This window comes from Aethalodelphis obliquidens, unplaced genomic scaffold (assembly GCF_003676395.1).
Source record: "Aethalodelphis obliquidens isolate GAN/ISIS:26980383/991018 unplaced genomic scaffold, ASM367639v1 scaffold25, whole genome shotgun sequence".
NCBI classification, from domain to species: Eukaryota; Metazoa; Chordata; class Mammalia; order Artiodactyla; family Delphinidae; genus Aethalodelphis; species Aethalodelphis obliquidens.
The window spans coordinates 9426471-9447960 of record NW_020837969.1 but is presented as its reverse complement, the minus strand read 5'-3'; the positions used below and the strand labels follow the sequence as shown (position 1 = coordinate 9447960).

Genomic DNA, 21490 nt, shown 5'->3' with positions numbered 1-21490 from the left:
TGTGACCCGGAAAGACAAAGACGTGGCCAACTGGCATTTGTAAGTTGTGCACAGTGGGGAGGTTTGATATAAAAGCACAGCTCCATTTTCCCCTTAAAATATTCAGTAAGTCCTGCATGGCTTACTAATTTTGGTGTGAGTGAGTTATTTTGAGGGAACTAAAAGGCGGGTTGAATTCTACACTGAAACACACAAGAAAAATAGACTATCTGTGGAAATAGCAGGCATAAATGTAAGACAATTACAAATAGTAGTATATTGATGAGACATTGTCAACCACCAAGTTTAACACAGACACATTCAGTCGTGTGCACAGACAGAGCAGAGAGGCAGAGGGTAGTGTAGACAGTTTTCATAAATGAGGATGTGCCTCAGAGTAAGCAGGAAAGGAGAAAAGAGTACTTGCTCTGCCTTTGTTGGTCTATGTGGCCCCATAGCTTGCTTCTTGTGTCGATTCCAGTGTTAACAAGGTTGATTCTAGTATTAAAAGGTGTGTATTTTGGGCCAGAAAATGTTGCTAAGTGCAACATAACTACTTCACAGAATAGAATCAAGGGGACTTTAATGAGACTGGGTTTCGTGTACCAAGAGGATGCTGGGCTTTTCTCCAGCCCTGGCAATGTGTCACGGCGGTGGTCCTTGACGGCCACTAGTTGGTAGGCCAGACTGCAATGACCACAATAGCCATGAGCAGCAGTAAAATCACCGTTATCATCCCACTGAGAACCCAAACTCACACTCTCGACTTTATTCACCATCCTAGAGACAGCTCATCTGGACAGTGTTGGAAAGGGGACCCCCACCGGGGGTGTGGAGAGACGGCGCTGAACTTGTTAAGAAATAGTAGGTGAGTCTCCAACACGGCGGGTTTCTGAGGACTATTTGATTTTTATGTTTGCATTGACCTAGAAGACCTTGACATTAGGGGTAGTATATTTTCTATGGAGTGACAAAGAGCATTAAAACCTGTAGAACCACATTTACTGATGGCAGGTTCTGCCAGTCTCTTGGTCCCAGAGCTTAGGAAGAGGAGGGGCAGCTATGGGAATCCCCACCATGGACATTCAGGGAGTTCCAGGGTGCTAGCGAGTGGGGACGGACGGGGGGTTTCTCCTGGATGCGTAAAAGGAAATCTAAAACATTCTGAACACGTTCATGTTTAAAGGCAAGCACTGTACTCCTCTTAAGTATTCAAGGGAGATGTTACAGTGTCCAGAAGTGACTGTTAGAATGATTACAGGGACTCTCGCTCCAGGAGGACGCACTGTGGTGTGAAGGGTCACCCCATTAGCCTTCTTGGGTGCCCATGTATCCTCATGCACCCTCTTACCTCCCTCACTTTTCAATGTACCCTTCTACTCCAAAGCAGCATGGAAAGCAAACAAGAAAATACAACCCAGCAGAGACATAAAAGTTACAATACTTGGTAAAAAAAAGCCTCTATACTTCCACTTCTTCACCAGATCAGAGGGGCAGCAACATCCTCACCACCACCTTCTCCGTGTTGTTCACCAGGGCGACACGGAGGGTCAGGAGCTGCCTGGGTCGCGTACTACGGCTTTTTGTACCTGACACCTGCACTCATTCTCCACCGAAGTCTGAACAGCTCTTTACAACAGAACTGTCTGTGAACAAGGGTTACACAGCCCATAGCCATGCAAGTCAGAAAGTCCCTGCGCAATTTTAAGCTTTAATAACTTATGGAGGAATGGAGTCGTACGTGGTATGTGAAAGCACTATTCAGAACGTTTTTACACAATAGAGTTCAAATAATTTCTAGGCTTCCACTAAACTACTATCTTTCAGAAGGCCATGTTCAATTTAACTTCTGAGATGTTCTGAAAACTTTCCCAGGTGCTCCTGAGTGATTTATAAATTGCATTCATGATTCTAGTTCTTTAGATCTGAAGGATTTGGCTTTGATAAAAAGACATCCATTTTTGCATAAACTCACTGTAGGAACAAAGCAAGATAAGGAGATATATTGGAACTTTAGAAGAAATATTGAGTATGTTAGAGACATATTCTTAAGTGCAAGGAAAATACATTCCTTCTATAAATGATTTCCTCTTTTCACTTTTATGTATGTTATACATTTTAATGATAATATGTTGCTTTAAAACAAGAAATATAATTTTAAAAACCATGACTTCTGAAGATAACATGTGCAAATAGGACAGACATAGGGTCATGTGCTTCAGATATTTTATTTGATAATCTGATCAATTTTCTAATCTTCATCAAAAATTAAAGGAAGTCCCTGTTTGAGGCAGACAATGCCAGGAACTTGAATTTTTCCAGGACAAAAAATGTACTTAAACCAATCGGTCCAGTTTCCTTAGAGGTCACGCCAACTTACTTTGGTTTGTGAATCTGCTTCTGCAAAGTAACACAGAATTTATTTAAAGAAAATTAGAAGTGGGTGAGCGGTGAGTCACCTAAACTGGACCTTCTCCTATAAAGTTCATTTTCAAAAATACTGGTTTAATTATTTATATTTTAACAAAGGTTTAATTAGAACAATGTAACCCATTTTAATGTAATAGCATCATCACCCAAGCAATAGCTCCTTAAACTAGATTAGAGATATTTTTCCTCCTACCTGCCCATCAAACATCATTCTCACTCTTTCTGTAACTTTTAAATCATCTTATTGCCAAACACTGAAGGGTTTTTATCGTGAAATATTTTGAGGCCACACATTTCACAGTGTGCGATTATCAAAAATCATTTATGAATGATATGACAGATTGTTACTCTCTATTATTTTATGAAAAACATGATGCTGTCAAGCATGTTTTCTGGAGGAGTCTTTATTAAAGGAAAGAAGTCATTGCCAGGAAGTGATTCTCCTCCACTTCTGAAGAAAATGTTCAAGAGCGGCCTGTAATCTATCCAGCCTCCAGCAAAACTGAGACCTAGAAAAGCTAAGTATTCTTAGTTTATCGCTGAAGATGACAACCTCTTTCCCATCTCAGCTGTACAGTCATCACAGGTCAGATCCAGAGTCAGGCTCTGTGCCTCTGAAAGTGGACGGACAGTCCATAGGGTGTATTTTCAAATTCATGTAATGGATATGCAAACTGAAGGTGAACTAGAAACAGGAAAAAAAACTGCATTGTTCAGAAACTTTGTGCAATCCCAAGCATTTTGAATAAGCTCCAAATTCAAAAATAATTATAAAGGGGTGAAAGTGCCTAAGAAAGTTAATAGAATACAAGCAAAATAAAATAGGTATTTCAAGGGATAGAAACGTGGATGGTATTCTGGGTTTAGTTTGGTTTTGTTACCTTTCCTTGACAATTAGTTCTTACAGTAAGATTTGAAATTGTACCATGCGTTTTAAATGTATTTCATTAAGACAGTTACTAAAATCTATTATGAAATATTTTACTTAATTTTAACTAGGTTAGGTGAAATATTATAACACATTTGAAATCATTTTGCAAATTGTGTTGCGCTATACTAAGGTAATCTAATCAATATTTGTTTCGTCATCATGCCAGATAATCGAAGCGTTACTGCATCTTTGTCTTAGAAGTATCACATTTAACTGTCAAAAGAAAAAACTTTAATATTTTTATTAAATAATTTCATTCTAAATACACGGATACCCTCAAATTCTTAAATATTAAGAAAAAGTGCAACTCAGATGTTTTGGTGCTGAAAGCAGTGGTACGAGCAGTGTGTGGAGCCGGGCGGAGGTGGCAGAGACTCACCTTGATAGACGAAGTGGAAACCCCGTGCAGGCGCCCCACTCTTCGCGCTGAATCGTAGCAGAATCTGATTGGATGTGGCCAAAGGCAACGTCTCACCTGGAGGGAAAAACAGACAGAGATAACACGCAGGATCCATTCAGTGCACGGCCTGTGGTGGACAATGTTTGGGAGAGTAATCATTAACTTGGAATTGCACTTTTACTTTTTGAACTTTCATAAAACTTTGCTTTGGCGTGTAGAACCCAAACACATTGTTTCTACAAAGATTTAAAAACTCTGTTCTTGTCTTGACATTCCATTAAAATGTTGTTTTCATCGTGATCTCCTTTATGCTTCTTTTGAAGAAAGCACTGATATAGGCCAATTAGCTGATAATGTGGGAAATAGAAGCAGGTGAATCATTGACTCAGAATCAACTTTGACAGTTACTTGCTAGGATTTTACTCAGAATTAAGAAAATGTCTCAGAATCCAAAGCTGATTTTTAAAAAAATAAAGAACTCAGGAAAAAAAAAAAAAAACCACAAACCTGTGAAATGTATTTTTCAGCTCTTAATGTGCACTAATGGCCTCAAGTACTCTGAGCGACGTGTGAATCGCTTAAGCTTTTCAGAGGTGAATTTGTCAGGATGTATCAGTATTTTAAATGTGTATCTTCTGATGCATTTCTGGACATTACATCATTGGACATTGGTCTTAACAGGACATAGGTCTTAAGACCTGTGGTTAGTAATACTGAGAAACTAGAAATAACCAAATCTTAGCCTTGGTTGATCACAGGCTGTGACGCAGGAGTATGGCTTGATGTTGTGTTGGTAAATGATGACAATGTAGCAGTGGTACGAACGAGGGCCATGACATCCATGAGGGGTTGGGGTAAATAAACTCCTTCATTAACCCATCTGAATACTATTCAGCAAATGGTGTTTGGTGTATATTCATATTTGTTGATAGGAAAGACCTCTACATGTGATTTTAAATGAATGTATGGGATAAAAATTAAATTGTGAAAAATATCCCATGTTTTATGAAGTTCCACGTATGTTTACATGCATATATAGGGGCACACGTGAATGCATGTATGTGTATACACATCTGCACCTTTATAGACGTGTGACTGTGGTGCATCTCCACATGTATGCATTTAAAAGTTTGGAATGAGTCAGACCAAAATGTCAATAGTGTTTCTCTTCAGGAAGATTACGACACGTAGAATAGAAAGCAAAGTAACAAGATAGTTTATTACCCCTTTTTTCTGATATTTTTATTTTTCACTGAGATGGATATTATATTTTCCACAATCTTAGTAAGCAAAATGATAAAGACAGGTGATTTTATATGTGGGATAAAAATACTTTTGAAATTTTACATTGAAAATAAGATTTTACTGAACAAGCAAGCAAGTTCAAAGACGATTAAATTTCTCCTTCACAAATGAAAATAAAAATAGACGAGTTTAAAATTAATTACCCTGGCTGTGTAACTAGAATTAAAGACAAAATTCATTGAAAGTTTACCTGAATGAGACCCAGAGAGTGAACTGAGAAGTCTGGCCTGAGGGTGCGTTCCATCAAACAGTTCTGTCAAGTCATTCAGTGCTGTCTGGAAATAGGCAAACTGCCCAAATACCACTGAAAACAGAGGGGGTGGGTCGGCACAAAATGCTTTCTTAAAATGAAAGAAATGAAAATGGTGATCATACTGTTTATTGATACCTCCCAAATATCATGATCCTAAGAATCCTGTAAAAAAAATTAGCTTATTTTCTCTGCTTTCTAAAAGTTTTCTGTTGCTTAAACAATTTTATTTTGCTTCTTGATCTTTTGGTACTTAATAAAAGGAATAAAATTACTGTTCCATGTACAGTTTGAACATTAAATGAAGACTGTTTTTTTCTTATAATACTATGTTAGGATAGTAGAAGAATAACCATAAGGTGGTCCTATTTCTTTAAGAGTAATTAATGACATTTTATTCAGTGAACAGTAGGTATGGAATCAAGATACCCGTTGGTTTTTAAAGCATGCAATTAGTTGGGGAATTTAAAATTCTTCACCTATGATTATGACAGTGCCAAATTCATATGAACTCACTACAATTTATACACGATTCAGCAACATATTATAGCAATTTCTGACTTGTTTTACTCTACAGTTTATAGATCTTACAGGTTACGTAAATTTCAAGAACACACTTCCTCCAAGTAAACATTGCAAGTATTTTACTACTTCAAATTTAATCATTTTTATATTCAAATGGATAACATACAGGGCCTTTACAGTATTTAGAAAAACTTGTGATTTAGTCTCCATTTACAAGCAACGATCAACAATTATCTATGTGAAAGGTTTAAACTAAAATCATTCTAAATCATTCTGAACAAGAAATGGAGGTGTGTGTACCAGTTATACATGAAAGAATTAATCTATGTGTTAGCAAAATGGAGGAAAATCTAACTATAGCAGCTGGTGTGTATTTATATTATATTTTATTACATTATATCATATCATATATGTGGCATATATTCTATTACATATATGTATTACATACAGTGCACATATACATGCATGTATAATATATTACACATATATGTAAGAGAATATGTACATATATATATATATAGTACTTTACGATTTTATAATCTCCTAGAGAAGCACAATTAAAGGAAGCATGTGAGCAAGGTGAATTTCCCAGTGGCTGAAGTGCTCTGAACACAGGCGCTAGAAAGAGGGACAGAACTTTCTTCTGGATCCCATGAGGGAGGCTCCTGCGTGCACAGCCCTCCCTTCACTGTCCCCCCACCTCAACATTCAGTCTTCATCTTGCTTGAGTCTCGTTTGTAGGAGAAAAGTGAATCTCACACACGTAATTCCTACCTTCTTTTCAAGAAATGCTTAGAAAGCATAAGCTTTATAGTGGACACTAAGAATGAAGGGCCGATCAAGATAGAAACTTTGTCCCAGGAACATCACATGCTAAGGTCTGCGGTAGTTGCCACAACAAATACAGAGGCAGAGTGTGGGTGTCAGGAAGGAAGAAGGGCCTGAACAGCAGACGGCTGCCAAGGGCCACAGCTGGTCAAGGAAGGCTGTTCCTGCAGCTGGAAGACAGGGGATGAGAAAGTGCAGGCGAAGGGCATGGGCGGTGTAGGGAGGGAGGGGTGGTTTCCAGCTGTGGAGACAATGGTGCTTCATGGGGGAGAGAGCATTCCAGCTTCAGCCTTAACGAATGGGAAAGGAAACCCTTTTTGTGTAAGAATGGGACACAAGGGGTTACTTCAGCAAGCGAACAAAAGGAGCAGTATTTGGCAGGCTAACGTCTGCTTTGCTAACACTCAGTGGATAAAGGGGGCGGGGGAGGGACGGGGGGGGGGGGGGGGGGGGGGGGGGAGCAAGGCCACACAGCCTGAGACTTCAGAGCCCCGAAGGCCAGGAAACGCGTGGATTTTGCTCTGGGGGCAAGAGGAGTGAGTGAAAATGTTTATCAAGGTGTTTTCATGATCAGATTTTTGTTTTAGAAAGGATACTCTGGTGATGCTTTTGGATGAAAATAGGGAGGAAATTAGGATAACTGATGACCTGTCTTCCATGACACTTCCAACTTGTGTAAGAAGCCCCTTCCCACAATAGGGACAGTCACCCCATCCCATAATATTTGCTGGGCATCTCAGGCACCCAAACAGTATTTTACTCATCTTAGCACTTATCACAATCATTGAATTAATTGTTAACTGGTCGATTCACTTCTCAGAAAAGAGTAAGGAAGAGGGGAAAAAAATAATAGGTAAGGTAGTATAGGTTTTTACTAAGGATCCTTTATAACTATTTTATTCCAGACTAAAGTTTTCTGCCCAGATAGAATATGATAAATTTATGCCATTAAACCTTTCATATTGGGAAATTATTATCACTATTTAGGAGTATAACTTTTTTCTGCTGAAAAGTCATAATTGTGTTGTGACAACTCAATAAAATTTTATAATGAACTAAAATCATAAACTCTGGCTGCTACATTCTATTGTGATAATTATATTTTGTCAAGTATCCATGAATAAAAATAAAAGGAATATTCATGGGAAAGTAACTGGAGGAATGTTGTTGGGAATTTAGGTGAAAAAATGTATTAACTGAGGCTAAATAAGGGACTTTAGAGGCATTGGTCCAGCATAAAGAGTGAAAGTCTAGGACTTATTCTGAGTTTTACTGTCCATTTTTTAATAACAAAATAAATATTTTGAAGCTCAGTCTTTCAGTTTTTAAATGAGATTGATATTTTCCATTTGCTCATAAGGTGGACCCACTCTCTGCCTTTTGGGAAGCTGGTCCCTCTGCCTCTGCCTTGGTTTCCGTGTTCACATCCATCACTCTCCAAGTCCCAGGCACATGCTCTTCTTATCATGGCAGGATGATACAAGGAAAGCCTTGCCTGAAAACTCAACCATCCTTGAGAACTGGCGGAAAGCAGAAGCTAAACGATTTGGCTTAAGAGACTAAGCAAGTTGCGTTGCACAGTTCATGAAGAGCCCGTGATCTAAAATACCAAATGCTGAAATAAGTGCTTGGGGGGAGCTTTCATTTGATTTTAAGAAGCCTGTGATTAATATAATAGAAGTTCGTAGAAATCATTTGTCTCCCATATGCAAGTTTCTTAAGCAGAAATTAACTTTCTTGTCATATAATTGTATTTTTAAAATGTTTTCCCTCAAACAGAATCTAACCTTAGAATTTTTATCTGTTTTATTTCTTTGAGTGGATGGCTGCTATTTTGAGTATATAGAAGAAAACCTTGACTATGTTGGGTTCTAAATTTTACTGTTGGGAAAAAGGAACTATTCCATAAAATTATAAAAGCTACTATCTGGTTGACTCCAGGAAAGAATCTAACACAAAAATATTTTCCTGGTCAAGAGTGAGAGGGAAGAATTGGGGATCCGGTGTTGAGTAAACCACCAGGAAACCACCAGAGAAGGATCTTCTAGAAATGAAGCCATCCCAGAAAACTGGCTCAGGTTGGAAGCAAAGTTTAGGAGGGAAACCAGGATGCCAAGTTTGGAGGGGTCAGATAGGACTCTGCCTGCTTTTACATCTCCTGTCACTCAAAGGTGTGTTCACTGATCCAGTGATTTCCAGCATAATCAATAACCAAATATATGTGCCAATACCCCACAGGCTGATCAGTGTTCCCCTGGCTCACATGTGAGGCTGCAATCCTCCTCTACACACTAAACAACCAAAGGAGAAATGCTTTTTTCTAACAAAAATAAGAACAAAGGCACATTTATTCTCTCTGATTATTCTGGATCAGAATCCAAGAAGGAAATTGAAGAATTTTATATCACACTGATAAAAGAATTGTAGTGGATCTTGTATAAGACATGTTTGGAAAACCTGTTACTTTAAGTCATCTTCTTTTATATTATTTTATTATACCAAGAGCTGGGATATTTGCTTATAAAATTATGGAAATATTAACACCGAAAGAGATATGACGGTGAATTAAAAATAAGAAGAAAATCTTACCAAATTCCTTTGGTACCGTTATGGAATAGAGGCAGATCTGACCAGCTGTGTAATTGTGAGGGTAGTTGGGTGACAAGACCACCCCTTCTGATCCAGTGTACTGGCCTCCACAGGGGGCTGAAACAGACCAACGGAGAATTACATGCTATGCGTAACCACATGGCAAGTGACAAGTGACAAGTGACCTAAAAATGAAAGCACTGAACAAATGAGCATGATTATTCAAAAACTTAACAAAATATCACAGTTAAAATCTGATCTTACATTGCTATCAAAAGTAAAATAAAAAGAAAAACAAAGACTGACCAGGTGAGAATAAAAGTAATTCAACTTAAGAGGAAGACCTAATATTATTTTTAAGGACGTTCTCAGACATGCTAAAACAATAATGAAAACAGTTGTCATGATAATAAAAACAGGTCCGATAAAGAAAAATTCTTAAGTTATCAATACGTCAAAAGCCTACCAGAACTTTCTGGTTGATATCAACCATCATATTAACTTAAGAGATACAAAGATTATTTCAGTTTTCTATTGTCTTTATATTACTGTGGGACTAAAAAAAAGTAATGTTTACTTTTAGTTCTTTTTGTGTTTTCATCGTAGATTCAGCTCAAGAGTGACATGTATAGTTACTAGTGGGTGTGGGGTCTCTTCCTATAAGTTCCACTGAAAGCTGAAGGAACCCAAAACTACAAACTCAGGGCAGGTACATTGATGAGGTGTTATATGAACAGTTCAGAGAGAGAGGGAGTGTGTGTGTGTGTGTTTATCTTCCCTCTGATCATCTTGTTACTCTCAGCATTGCTCTTGCTGAGAAAATAGAAAAATACTGTAGCTTGGATATTCAAAATACTATTGTTAAACATCTTAAAATAGACTTTCAACTAAATCCCAGTTTCGGGATTAAATTGCGAATACTTCAATTCCTCATATTTTTACTTAAAAAGAGGTCCACGTCTGCTCATCTGCTTAGGACACTATTTATCCACTGAAGTGACGCCAACTGCCCCTCAGCTGTGCCCTTTGTGGCCTGACTGCATGCCTTCTTATCCTAGATATATCTTCTCTGATCTGAATTCAGAATTATTTTTCAGTATTTCAGAAAGTTCATATTTCTATAGCTTACTTCTTCTTAATGTGACAGTTTTCAAGCATTAAAAAGGATAGAAATCGGGGATAACATGTCAAATCTTCTGAATGTTAAGTAGCACATTGTTAAGTCCTAATTGATGGATGGGACTTTCTCCAGGATTAATAAAGCTGCGCAGAATGCTGATGCTAGTGTCAAAGCACCTCAATGATGACTTGGCAGGAGACTTCCCAGGTCCAGCTTTATGCAGCTGGAAAACTGAAGTCATACTCTAAAAGTCAAAGGAAGACAGCTTAAATACCTGACAGTTATAATCTATTTATGATCAACTACTAGAGATCTCCCTTAACTAAGCTAAGAGCAGCCTTCATGCTGATGTCTTAACTCATAATAATTTTATCACCCTAAAACACTTACCATGGCTTTTTTAAAAACCTTAAATAGAAAAAAAATTTTTTCACTTTTAGATAGAGGAAATTTCTGTAAGTTAAATTTCAAAGCTCAAGGTTTTCAGTGAAATGCTGGGAGCCTCATTCCACCAGTTTAGATATATCACTTAATTTTAAGAAAATTAGCCATATAAATTCAACCAGGTTATTTCAGAACTATAATTTTTCTTAAACACTCAAAAGTTCAAATTTTTAAAAATAAGTACAAATGAAGAATGGAAATCTATTTTCTTTTAGACATATAAAATTTAAGCATATCTATTAAAAAGTTTATCTATTTCAAAGTTTAAACAACAAGCATAAATGAAAAGTGGAAATAAATCTTCACTGAGCTAATATTTTGATGCCCAAATGATCAAACAGAAATCTTATCAAACAGAAATCTTATATCTACTGATATATTTGTTCAAGTATAACTACAAAAATTTATTTTGTTAATGGGTAGGATGAAAGATCATTACTTTATGATAATAGAAAACACTAAAAAATAAAAAGGATAAAATGAAAGAAAACAAACATGGCATTTTAGGTCCTCTGCTACCTTGATAAACTGTGCTATGCTTATACATTTTTCCCCAGATTTAAAGATAAGCACGCAAACTGCATAACATACTACAAACAAAACCAAACATTTGTGAAATTGAGAAAAATATGTAGAGAATTTTCATTTAATTCTTAACAATTACTCTGTCCATGTTACTGTGTTAACCTGAGAAACAGGCATGGTCTTTCTCATGTTAGAAATTCTTTTATATTAATGTGATAAGAGAAGGAAAACAAATATGCTGTTACTCTTTGGTAATTAATGTATTAAACAGATCATTTCCTAAATGAAAAAAGATTTGCAACAGTATTCATTGCAGATGGTAACAAGAAACTGACTCATCCATTTGGTTAATTGGAGTATATGTCTCATATATAAAGGCAATAAAATACAATCAAATTTGAATGTAAACCAAAAACAACGTAAGTAAATAAAAGCCATTCTGACCCATGAAAGAGACTCCAGGCTGTTTCCATTTCTGTTCTAATTCAACAGGAAACCTCAATGAACAAAAAAATGTAGGCAATAGAAAGAAAAATTATATCATGAATTTAAAACAAACTAGCCCAAAATATATCCCTTAATATATGAACTATCAAAATGTTTAAACTATAACAACATTCGCTTAGTTTAACTGGTGACCTGAGTGACCCACAGGCATTAATTCAGCACAAAAGGTGCTGTTCTCCTTGAGATATCCCAAATAAACTACGGGAGAGGACATTTCTGTTTAATGATTTGGAACTTTTAGTTTTATTTAAATTGAAATAAATAACTTAAGGAAAAACCAGTGTTGTATGTTTTATGCACATAAATGTGATGACTGGTTAACAGAAACTATGCTTGAGTTTACGGGTCTTCAGATACAGAAGAAAAATCTCTAATTTAAAATTAGATTATTTATCTGTTGCCTAAATGTGACCTCATTTTTCTCGTTTAGCCTATGGCTAAAGAATTTATCATCATCCCCCATAAGTTCAAAGTATGTTTGAATTTAATACAGTGTGCACTTTTAAGGATGCCATTTTGAGGTGACTCTAGTGAACGTACGAGGACACTCTTCTAACCCCCAGAGAGGAGCGCTGTGATGCCGCTGACTCAAAGCTTACTGTAACGTTTACACAGACATTGAAGTCATCATCTGGACGCCCCACACAGCCACGTGGGCCCTTCACCATTCTCCCCTCACATGAACCTCCTGGAATCCGAGAGGCAGCAATAATTATTTCTCTGAGTTTATTGTGAGAGGATAAAATATGTAAGACTAGGAAGACTTCAATTTTCACTGGAAATTGTTTTGGCTATTCCCTGATTTATTCATTTCCTCTGAAAACGTGTGTGAAGTTCCCTGTCTGCGCCAACCTTGAGTACTGCAGGGCTGGAGGACTGGGTTCCTGAACAGAAAAGCTCTCAGGGTCATAAGACAAACCCAGAAACACAGACATGCCAGAGGAACCCAGGGCGTCAGGTCTGTTCGCCTGTGTTGTTTGCTCAGATTTTTCACGTACTAATTTTCTGAAATACCACTTTGGTTGGAAGTTACAAGCATCAGAGCCATCCTAAGGAAAAGATCTTTATTTCATCAGTTCAGTGTATCTAACTAAACCGGTCCTTGAGTTCATCCTAAAGTAAACTTGGAATCAATTTTTCTGTCACAAAACACAGGATTTTACTGTCTCCTTTTTAAGGTGTATCACACAGTCTGGAGTTTTGTCTGTGGAGGGTCCCACGAAGCTACCCACCAGACACAGAACCTGGAGGACAGCCCAGAAGTCTGTGTTCAGACCCCTCCTCTCAGCACCCCCCCAAGGGCAACTGCAACCTGACTTCTGTCACTGTAGGATGGCACTGCCTGTTCCTGAAGGTTGACCTTACCCTCTAATAGGTGCTTTTATTAATTTAATGTACATGAGGAATTACAAACTGTTGGTATTTGTGGGGAAATGACACATCCTTATATATGTAATATATGTATATGTATGTGTATATATGTAGAGAGAGAGAGGCAGAGACAGAGACACAGACAGAGACACAGACAGAGGGAGATACACACACACGCACACAGAAAGGCAGAGAAATAGAGAAAGACAGAGAGCAAGAGGGAGACAGACAGAGACAGAGAAAGAAGCAGAGAGACAGAGGCCACCTAGAGACTGGTAATTCGCATCTCTCATACACAAAAACAGCAATTAGAAATGCCAAACGATCTAAGTGAGAGAAAAATATCTCCCCTTCCAGAAAGCTGTGAGAATGGCTAATCCACTGGGTAAATTAAACGACCAAGGAAGGTCAAGTTCTTATCCCACGCTGCTCTGCGGGGTTTCCCCACCCGTGAGGAGGGGACGCAGGACTGAAGTGCAAACTGTCTCCAAAATGAGAGTGCAAATTCCAGAGGGAAGTTATCCCTGAAGGAAACACCAGTTCCATACGTACCATTGCAGGAGGGCAAGACCCGGTTCCAGGCGGGTTTTCCATCCGCTCCGATCACACACGTGATGGAAGACGGGTCAGCGATCTTGTAGCCAGAGTCACACTGGTACGTGACAGTTGAGCCAAGTTTGAAGTCCGTCCCAATCCTTGTCCCATTCATTATGTTTCCAGGGTCAAAACAGGCTTCCCGTGGTTTCTCTGGGGAAGACATGAATGTAAACTCCATGATGGCAGGAATTTTATTTTATTTTTTTGTTGTCGGTTGTTTATATTTTTAGTACCTAGAACAGTGTCCAGCATATAAAATATGCTCCAAAAAATTGATTGACTAATTGACCAAGTTGTCAATTAATGTTCAAGTTAATAATTATCATAGAAAAATAGAAAAAACTCCTTTCAATAAAATTATTTCTTATTTTTCAAATGACAATTCACTATAGAATTGCTGTTGAGGTAGACTTCCTGACTTTTGTACTTAATTCATGAAATCACAGCACATTTTAGGAAGAGATGGGAGAACTGGGCTTCTCAAAAGGAAATTGATTTAATTCATGTAAATTAAGAGTGATTTCTCATGCTGGTGAGATAATCGTGGAAAGAAGTTCTGATCTTTTACCACTCTCACTAAGTCAATGAAGCCACACGTAGCTGGAAAGCACATTTCCTGATCCATAAGGGTCAAGCCCTGTGTCTGGGATGTAGTAATTGCTCAACACAGTTCTATTCTAATTCTAATAACTGCTCAAAGGAACTGAGGGCATGTTATGTATCGGGCACTGAGCTGGGTACACCGCATGTTTTTCATTCAAATCTTCACTCCACCTCTGCAACGTGAGGAGGATCTGTGGCCCCATTCTACATTTTGAGAATCTGAAGCTCAAGAGCGGTTAAATAACTTTCACAGAAACACACTGCAAAGATCTGTCCAGCTGTGGGGGCCACTAAAGGAGGCATTTGCTAAAAGTCTCTTTTTTCCCAGATATAAATACAAAGCTCTCTTCTTTCTTTCTCACAGTCCTGTAGCTGTGTGGGTAGTGCCACTTATGTCCTGGTAGCATTAACACTGTAAATGTCATATTTCAGCAGACCTTCCAAATGTCTCTAAATCACGTATCTACATCTCCTTCTGCTGTGTGCAATTCCATCATCTGAATTGCTTTCTGTTTGTGCTTGTCAACATCCTTCCCTCCATCAGCAAAGCCCCTTGTAATGTCAGAAGGCTCTGAATTGAATTTTACAGATCTTCAAGGGATCAATATAGATGTTATACTGAAATGTTTTTCTTCATGTTTTTGGCCTAAAGTTAAGAAAATGCTATTTGTCATGAATGTGCTATTCATGAATGGGGTTATTAATATCAATATAGGCTCAAGGATAACTTGAATGGATAAAATAAATATGTTTCAGTTCTTTCTATATGGGTTGACAATCTTTGCCCCAGGGTTAAGCAAACACATAAAAAATCTCTGGAAAGTATAAATGGAAGCCTGCATTTTACCTTTTTGGGGGTTGTGATCAATGTGAATTATGTTCCTTTTTAAGCATTTTCCCTTCCTGAGTGTCTACTTATGGCCAATGAGTAAATCCACACAGTAGTGTTAGGAAGAAGATGCTCCTGGGAGATTGTGGCAGGTGAGCCAGTAAAGAGTAAAAATGCAATGAGCTCTGAAAACTACATCCTACATCCTCTTCGGAATGGATAACAAACAGTGGAAGAGGGAAAAGCACAAACTTTGTGACGTCCTGCAGGACGGAGAAGAGGCCTGTTTAACTGTATTTATTCAATATCTCTCATTATATTTTTAATGACCTATGTGTCAACATCAGCTAAGCAGAGATCTCTCTGGCAACTGTGGGCCTAATTATTATAACCAGCTATTAGAATATTTTATTTACATACTTTGGTTAAAGTGCAACATAAATATATAAACATTACACTATCACGTGTATCGGACATGCTATGTTACCATATATATCGTATATCATCCATCATATATTATCGTATGTATCATATACCATCTGTAATATATATTATCATACATCATATGTATCATATGCCATGTATAATATATTAATTATCATATATATCATGAATATATTATATCATATATATCAATTGTGGAAACCCCTCCAGGTCCTCTATTTTTGCTCTGGTTAGAGACTCACAGCAATAGTTGTGTACTGTGCTGGGACCAACACTCTCTAAACACTTTACTGAAAACCAATTTGGATATTTCAAGGAGTAAGGGACATTCTGATAATTCTTTAATGCTGCCTTAGATCGTTTATTTTAAGCAAATAAGGGACGAATAAATAAAACTGTGGGCATGAGAACAGTCCTTCCATCAGATGTCGTTTACTCTGTCATCCAACAGAATGTATCGAGTGTCTAATAAATACAAGCACTGGTCTAGGGCATATATTTTTCTCCTATAAAATGATGGAGAAAGGGCTTCCCTGGTGGCACAGAGGTTAAGAATCCACCTGCCAATGCAGGGGACATGGGTTCGAGCCCTGGTCCGGGAAGATCCCACATGCTGCAGAGCAACTAAGCCCATGTGCCACAACTACTGAGCCTGTGCTCTAGAGCTCACGAACCACAACTACTGAAGCCCATGCGCCACAACTACTGAGCCTGTGCTCTAGAGCCTGCGAGCCACAAATACCGAGCCCACGAGCCAGAACTATTGAAGCTCGTGCGCCTAGAACCCATGCTCTGCAACGAGAAGCCACCGCAGTGAGAAGCCTACGTACTGCAATGAAGAGTAGCCCCTGCTCGCCACAACTAGAGAAAGCCTGCGCACAGCAACAAAGACCCAACACAGCCAAAAATAAAAAATAAAATAACTAAAATTATATTTAAAAAAATGATGGAGAAAAAAATACATGCCTGTTGCCTGGTCAGCCTTTTTAATCACTTTTTGTTATAAGTGTCTGTTCGTTTAGTGTACTGTTTGGTTAAATACCACTCCCACAATTTTCTGCTCTGTGTTGCAAATTGAGACCTCTGATGGCCAGTTTTTCTTCATTTCTCCAAATGCACTGCATCGAAGCTTTTACTTGCATTTACTCAGTTGTCAGTTCAGGATGTTTGGTGACAACTCATGGCACGCTTTTTGCTTACAAGTTGTCACATTTCCCAATGAGATGACTTCATTACATGGTGTGCTCTGCCCTGGTTCCTGTTGGTTCCGCTTATGGACGCCTCCCAGAACGCCTGTGCCAAAGCTGCCGGGCCCCTGGGGTCACTCGGCAGGACTGCCCCGTAGCTCCTTCTGGTCAAGCCCAAGAGCTGGGTCTGCTCCCTGCTTCCCTCACCATATGGGGCCTTGTACTTGCTGGATGCTGTTTCATTGCTGTGTCCTTCCTTGTTTTCTGATGATTTTTTTTTTCCACAGGCTCCACTGGAGAACTTTTAAAGCGTGAGAGCTCTAGCACCCATTTAGAAGGCTCTGCTGGTCCCCAAAGAATCAGACCAAAGAGGCATCCCTGTCCCCCTATCATGAGGGACACAAGTTCTACTGCATTTACTCAGTCATCCACAGATTCTCTTACCCTAGGATGCCCTGGGGAATACAAGGTGATGACAGATGTACAGTCTTTTTTTTTTCATTGAAGTATAATTGATTTACAATATTATATTAGTCACAGTTGTACAGCATAGTATTTAGTATTTTTAAAGATTATACTCCATTATAAGTTATTACAAGATAATGGCTGTAATTTCCTGTGCTGTAGAAAATATCCTTGTTATCTATTTTATACATAGTAGTTTGTATCAGTTAATCCCATACCCCTAATTTGTCCCTCTCCCCCTTCCTTCTCCCTTTCGGTAACTATAAGTTTGTTTTCTATAAGTTTGTCTGTGAGTCTGTTTTTGTTTTGCATATACATTCACTTGCATTATTTTTAGATTCCACATACAAGTGATATTATACAATATCTGTCTTTCACTGTCTGACTTATTTCACTAAGTATAATTTTTCTAGGTCCGTTCATGTTTCTGCAAATGGCAGAATTTAATTCTTTTTTATGGTTGAGTAGTAGTCCATTGCTGGCTCATATGGCAACTCTAGTTTTAGTTTTTTGAGGACCCTCCATACTGTTCTCCATAGTGGCTGCACCAATTTACATTCCCAGCAACAGTGTAGGAGGGTTCCCTTTTCTCTACACCCTCACCAACATTTGTTATTTGTAGACTTTTTCATGATGGCCATTCTGACCAGAGTGACATTATACCTCATTGTTGTTTGGATTTGCATTTCTCTAACAATTAACAGTGCTGAAAATCTTCTCATGTGCCTGTTAGACATCTGTATGTCTTTCTTTTTGGAAAAATGTCTCTTCAGGTCTTCTGTCCATTTTTTATTGCATTGTTTGCTTTCTTGGTATTGAGTTGTATGAGCTGTTTATATATTTTAGATATTAACCCCATGTTGGTCTCATCATTTGCAAATATTCTCTCCCATTCCTTACAGTTTTATATTTAGATGAAACGTGTGATTTTTTTACTCATTACAGAATGGGCGTTGTCATGGTGACATGCACTTCAATGAGTTCTTATTAATACAGAAACTGTCTAATGATATGGCAAATACTTAAAAGTACTGCTGTTAATTATTCGTGAACATTAATGGATCCCATCCAAAAAGCACAGCAACTCCTTCAATTGCTGAATTGTTTAAATTTTTTTAAATTGTATATTGTACTAAAGATCAGTAAATTTTTAGATTTCGGTGTTTTTGAGGAAGCAGGTTAATTTCCTACTTAAAAACAATATCAAGAAATACAAGTCCATTAAAGGGTTAACACAGATGAAACATACCCTATATTTTATTTTATAATTCTAGTAACTAATAACTCAAAAGTTTAAATAAATGTATATATTTTCATTTTTTTATAAAGCACTCACTACTGTCAATTAATATTTTGATAAATCCTTTTCTCTGATTCTTTGTAATATACCCCGTGTTTTCCTTGTTCACATGAGAAACAGATTTGAAAAAAAAAAAATATATATATATATATATATATATATATATATATTTTTTTTTTTTTTTTTTCGGTACGTGGGCCTCTCACTGTTGTGGCCTCTCCCGTTGCAGAGCACAGGCTCCCGACGCACAGGCTCAGAGGCCATGGCTCACGGGCCCAGCCGCTCCGCGGCATGTGGGATCTTCCCGGACCGGGGCACGAACCCGCGTCCCCTGCATTGGCAGGTGGACTCTCAACCACTGCACCACCAGGGAAGCCCTGAAAAATATATATATTTATTTTCATGAACCCAACAGCAAAATGCTTAGGTTGGGGTGATCTTTGTGAGTCTGTTTGTTTTCTCTGGATGCTAGTGACAGGGGGTGGTAGATCCCAAAGAAGTGGGAGTCACTCATGAGGTGACCAAAGAAGAAAGCGCTGACCAGGATCAGTGCTTGCTCCCCATCAAACCAACCACCACGGGTGGTCAGGACAGGGAATGGCAATCGATATTTTACATCTTGAAAAATACTGAGATAAAACTAAGCTATTTATCAGGAATTCCTTGGCAGTCCAGTGGTTAGGACTCCACGCTTTCACTGTTGAGGGCTCGGATTCATTTCTTGGTTGGGGACCTAAGATCCTGCAAGCCAAAAAAACCCCGAAAACAACAACAAAAAAACCCCAAAAAACAAAAACCAAACTAAGCTATTTATGTACTTAAATTGAGTCATCCTGAAGAAACAAATTAAGATAGTAAAACACATATTAAAATAATTCTTAAATACTCAAATTATTTATTGCACAAATCATAATTTATCTTTAAATGGCTATGAATTTGGAAAAAGAAATCTCCCTCCCCCCTTTTCTTTTCTTTCAGCTAAGGTAGAAATGCGTGTTGGAAATTTCTTCTCCACTGGCGAGATCGACCCTGTTCCCCAGATGATTGAGAGAGATGTCAGAATTTTATGCATTGAACAGATAGGCAAGACTTTATAAATAAATGCTTATGATTAAAGAAATCTCAATACAAGTCACTTTCCTCACAAGTTAAGCTGGTCACAGTACCTTTAAATTCAATGGCGAACCCCGACAAGCCCACAGAAGCATCACTTCGAAATGCCAGAAAGAGACTATTTCCACTACTCTCAATTCTTTCTGGGGCTTGAGAGCCCTGGAAACTTCCAATGAGAGGGCTGTTGGAATCCTTTCCTTCATAGATATGTAGGAAATCATAGCTGGGCTCCATGTTGAAACTAAAAGGAAAGAATATTAATTAGATTATGCACCTAATATATGTGTCTCTTATCCTCCAGACTATAAAGTCTCTGAAAGCACACAGTGATTTTATTTGCCTTTGTAAAATAATTTTTAAAAATTCGGACAATCCAAAAGTTAAATATAATAATAATCAAAATGGCAATAAATAACAATTATAACAAATACTATTAGTATTTTATACAATCACCAACATCTTCAATACAGTATGATTTTGAAGATAATCTGAAAGAAAATGAACCCTTATAATGTAGATATAGTATGTCTTCCCTATAACCATGATATTTCTAATGAAATGCAGTTTGAAAGAATAGGGTTCAGAAGGGATGCATTCCCACTGGTATTTGATTTTTATGTGAATATTTTTAGTTTTAATAACATATATCCTTGATGTTACTGACAATTCTTAAAGTTAAAAAATACTTTTGTTTGAGTTTACTTTTAAAATTGTAATTGCTTCTATTTGCTTAGATAATTTGGCCAATAATAGCAGTCCCTACAGTGGTACAAAGTATGGAAGTCAACTGTTTCACATCATTTCACCTTGACTGGATATTCCAATTTTCTCTTCCCCTCTCCCTCCTGCTCTTTCCCACTCTCTCTACTTCTCTGTCTCTGTCTCTCCTTATGTAAATACCCTAATAATTTCCAAAGTCTAACAATTAACTCCCAAAACTCTCAAGTGGGATGCAGCTTTAAATGTCTCTGCCATTTATGATGAGAAGGATGATGATAGTCTGGGAACTTTAAAAATATACCTCCTCTCAAGTGACAGACTGAACTTCGTTTACATGTCCAAGATCTCAGTGGGATCAGAATAAACAAACACACTAGACAGAGGTATTGACGTAATCCATTCTGACTTGCCCTCCTATGTCCCTTCATCTCTAAATCAGGGCCTTTGGGGTCTTTAACATGGACCGATCCACGCGGCTTCCACTCTCTTTCCTTTCCCTTGACAGCATATTTGTATACAGGGATGGAGAGAGTCAGGGGGTTTTATAATCACGAACATGTGCTGTTGTTTAAGTGACTTTAGTCTATCTGGATATTCAAGGGATAAAACGTGAACCCAAGGTCTTTCCAGAAGCTGCCCACTGCATTCTGAAGGATGTAGCACGGGGGACCACCAAGGACCCGATGTTAGCAAGACATCTGGACCTGCATCGCGCCATCCCATTTCCTGTCAAGGTGCCCTCGCTCCCATGTGAGGTCCTGAACACATTTATTCAAGGAATTTGTCAGAGGTTTCAGAGTCTGTTTATCTGACAAGTTCCCTGAAGTTGGAAATGAAGAAAAAGTAAAAGACTTGAGTGACTAAAGAGTGAGAAAAGAGGCCGAGAGGAACTGCATCAACCAAACAGAATTTGGTTGGAATAACAATTTTTTTGGAATAGTTTGCAAGGATGTTATTAGACTCTGGTCATGCTGTACCCCTGATAATTGGCATAACTAATTATTACGATAGATTATTTTTGAACATGG

General features: G+C 38.0%; 1 protein-coding gene across 1 annotated transcript in view; it reads right to left on the bottom strand.

The window, feature by feature from the left end:
- The window catches only part of CSMD1 (CUB and Sushi multiple domains 1), a 1488158-nt gene that overhangs the window by 183352 nt on the left and 1283316 nt on the right, over positions 1-21490 (bottom strand). Inside the window, exons 30-34 of the mRNA XM_027123007.1 lie at positions 19796-19983; positions 13757-13951; positions 9238-9354; positions 5236-5349; positions 3720-3815 (exon numbers count right to left, since the gene is read on the bottom strand). Coding sequence (XP_026978808.1) covers positions 3720-3815; positions 5236-5349; positions 9238-9354; positions 13757-13951; positions 19796-19983 — 710 coding nt within the window. The remainder of the gene's footprint in view (positions 1-3719; positions 3816-5235; positions 5350-9237; positions 9355-13756; positions 13952-19795; positions 19984-21490) is intronic.